Here is a 2,125-nt window from a genome sequence, read left to right as displayed (position 1 = left end):
TGTTTGTTTTATTTTTTATTTGAATAATATACCTACATTCTTGCAGATTTTTCAGTTAGGAAGAACTCCAATATGAGCAACAGTGGATTACCTTCTCCCGTGGCTGCCAATCTTATTAATAATTTTGATGAAGCATATGATGGAACACACGTGGAAGAATAACTTTTTGACGAAGGTATTTTGACTATTGTTTGTTCGAAATTATACATGTCATGTCTCACACAATTAAATAAATTTCATTTATTATATTTTTGTTTGTGGTTGTTATGCAGAAGCTGAATATGGAGATTTTCTGGGGATTGATTTTTAGGAAGGTTAAGTTAATATTGGTCCACCAACCTCTACATTTGTGAAGTGTGGTGCCCTTATGTGGAACATGGAACAGAATAACAAATCCTTCAAAAACAGTTCGCCTACTTTCTCACTATGCTGCAAAAATGGACAAGTTCAGCTCCCACATGAGAAACAACCTCCTGCGCCTTTAAGATCCTTGCTATATGGAAATGAGAGACAATCTATTTCAAGCTAAACCATCGTCTTTACAATTCATTATTTGTGATGTGTACACATGGTGGTAAAATAGATCATAAAATTAATAATGGAGGAGCACCCTATTGCTTTAAGGTCAAAGGTCAAAATCTTCATCTCCTTGGTAGTCTACTTCTGCCAGATGGTGAATCTCCCAAATTTTGTCAAGTATTCATTTATGATACTGAAAATAAACTGGAGAATAGGATAAACCTAATAGGTGGATGTAAAGATGAAATTGATGAAAACATTGTTGAAGCTTTGATGGACATATTAAATCAGCACAATGAACTGGTCAGGCAATTTCATACTGCACGCGAGCGCTTCAAAGATAATGAAAATGATGAATTTGGATTGGTTCTCTTATCTTCTCAATCAGCGAGTGATCGTCCTAATATAATTAGACCAACAAATGAGTTTGGAGGTCTTATAGTAAGTACTAATGGTGACTCAATGGGTTTTCGGGACACAATTATGGAGACACGTATAAAATCACTTCAGAGGGTTTGGCAAACTGACATTTTTTATGCAGCTCCAGTATCCACTTTTGTTTCCACATGCAGATGAAGGTTTTCATACAAAGATTCCATTGAAAGAAACAAACGTATCGAAATCAACCGATATAAAATTTGATGATAATGATTTTGAAAAGAAGCAACGAGAATATGTTTCCATGAAAGAATATTATTGCTATAAGTTGATGATTTGCGTTTCTGAAGGTATGATGGATATTCTCGTATGTTTAATTTTTACTGGTTAAAGTTTAATAGATATTCTTACTTATTCAGAAATTTTCATATATGTTTATTAACCGAACCAAAGTTTTTTGTGTCAGGGTTGACTCTTTATTTATCAGGTCATTGTGGCAACATCATGTCGTTGATGCCATTTGAGCAATTGAACAATATCGATTGGATTGGGTTACTACTCACCAGACAACTATAAGGTTAGATCTGTATACTTCCATCCGCGATGCTTTGCGTAAAGGTGATCACGATCCTAATTATATTGGAAAAGCTGTTGTATTACTTGCATCCTTCACAGGTTCACAAAGGTATATGTCACAACATTTTAAGGATGTACTTGCGTTATGTAGGACTATTGGACACCCTTCTCTTTTCTTGACAATGACATGTAATAGAAAGTGGCCTGAAATAAAAGAGATGATGAAAGCTTTACCCGACGTTGATGTGTGCGATGTACCCGACATAATTTCCTGAGTTTTTAAACTCAAGTTGGATCAGCTCATCCATCTGATCAAGAAGAAAAACTACTTTGGAAAATGCATATGATGTATTTTTTGATGAACCTTTCCGATCATGATAATTTAAAAACTCTTTATTCTGAAAATTTTACTAAAACACATTGTACATTTATGCATGTAATATAATTTCAAAAACGGGGTCTTCCACACATGCATTTTTTTATTTTGGCTACACTCGGATGCGAGATCCAAAACTGTTGCTCAAATAGATGCTCTGGTCAGTGTTGAAAACCTTGACAAAAATACAGATCATGTTGGTTATGCCACTGTCAGCAACTATATGATTCATGGACCCTGTGGAGTTGACAACACATACTCACCTTGAATGGTTAA

The 2,125-nt window shown here is 34.8% G+C and overlaps 1 protein-coding gene across 1 annotated transcript; it reads left to right on the top strand.

The window, feature by feature from the left end:
* The first annotated feature begins 558 nt into the window (after positions 1 to 558).
* On the top strand, positions 559 to 1,473 carry LOC141674565 (uncharacterized). Its single transcript, XM_074481275.1, has 3 exons — positions 559 to 960; positions 1,061 to 1,247; positions 1,364 to 1,473. Exons 1-3 carry the CDS (start codon positions 559 to 561, stop codon positions 1,471 to 1,473), a joined length of 699 nt encoding a protein of 232 aa, XP_074337376.1.
* Positions 1,474 to 2,125: the final 652 nt, after the last annotated feature.

This window comes from Apium graveolens, chromosome 7 (assembly GCF_009905375.1).
Source record: "Apium graveolens cultivar Ventura chromosome 7, ASM990537v1, whole genome shotgun sequence".
Classification (NCBI taxonomy): Eukaryota; Viridiplantae; Streptophyta; class Magnoliopsida; order Apiales; family Apiaceae; genus Apium; species Apium graveolens.
This window is presented reverse-complemented; position numbering and strand designations above follow the sequence as displayed.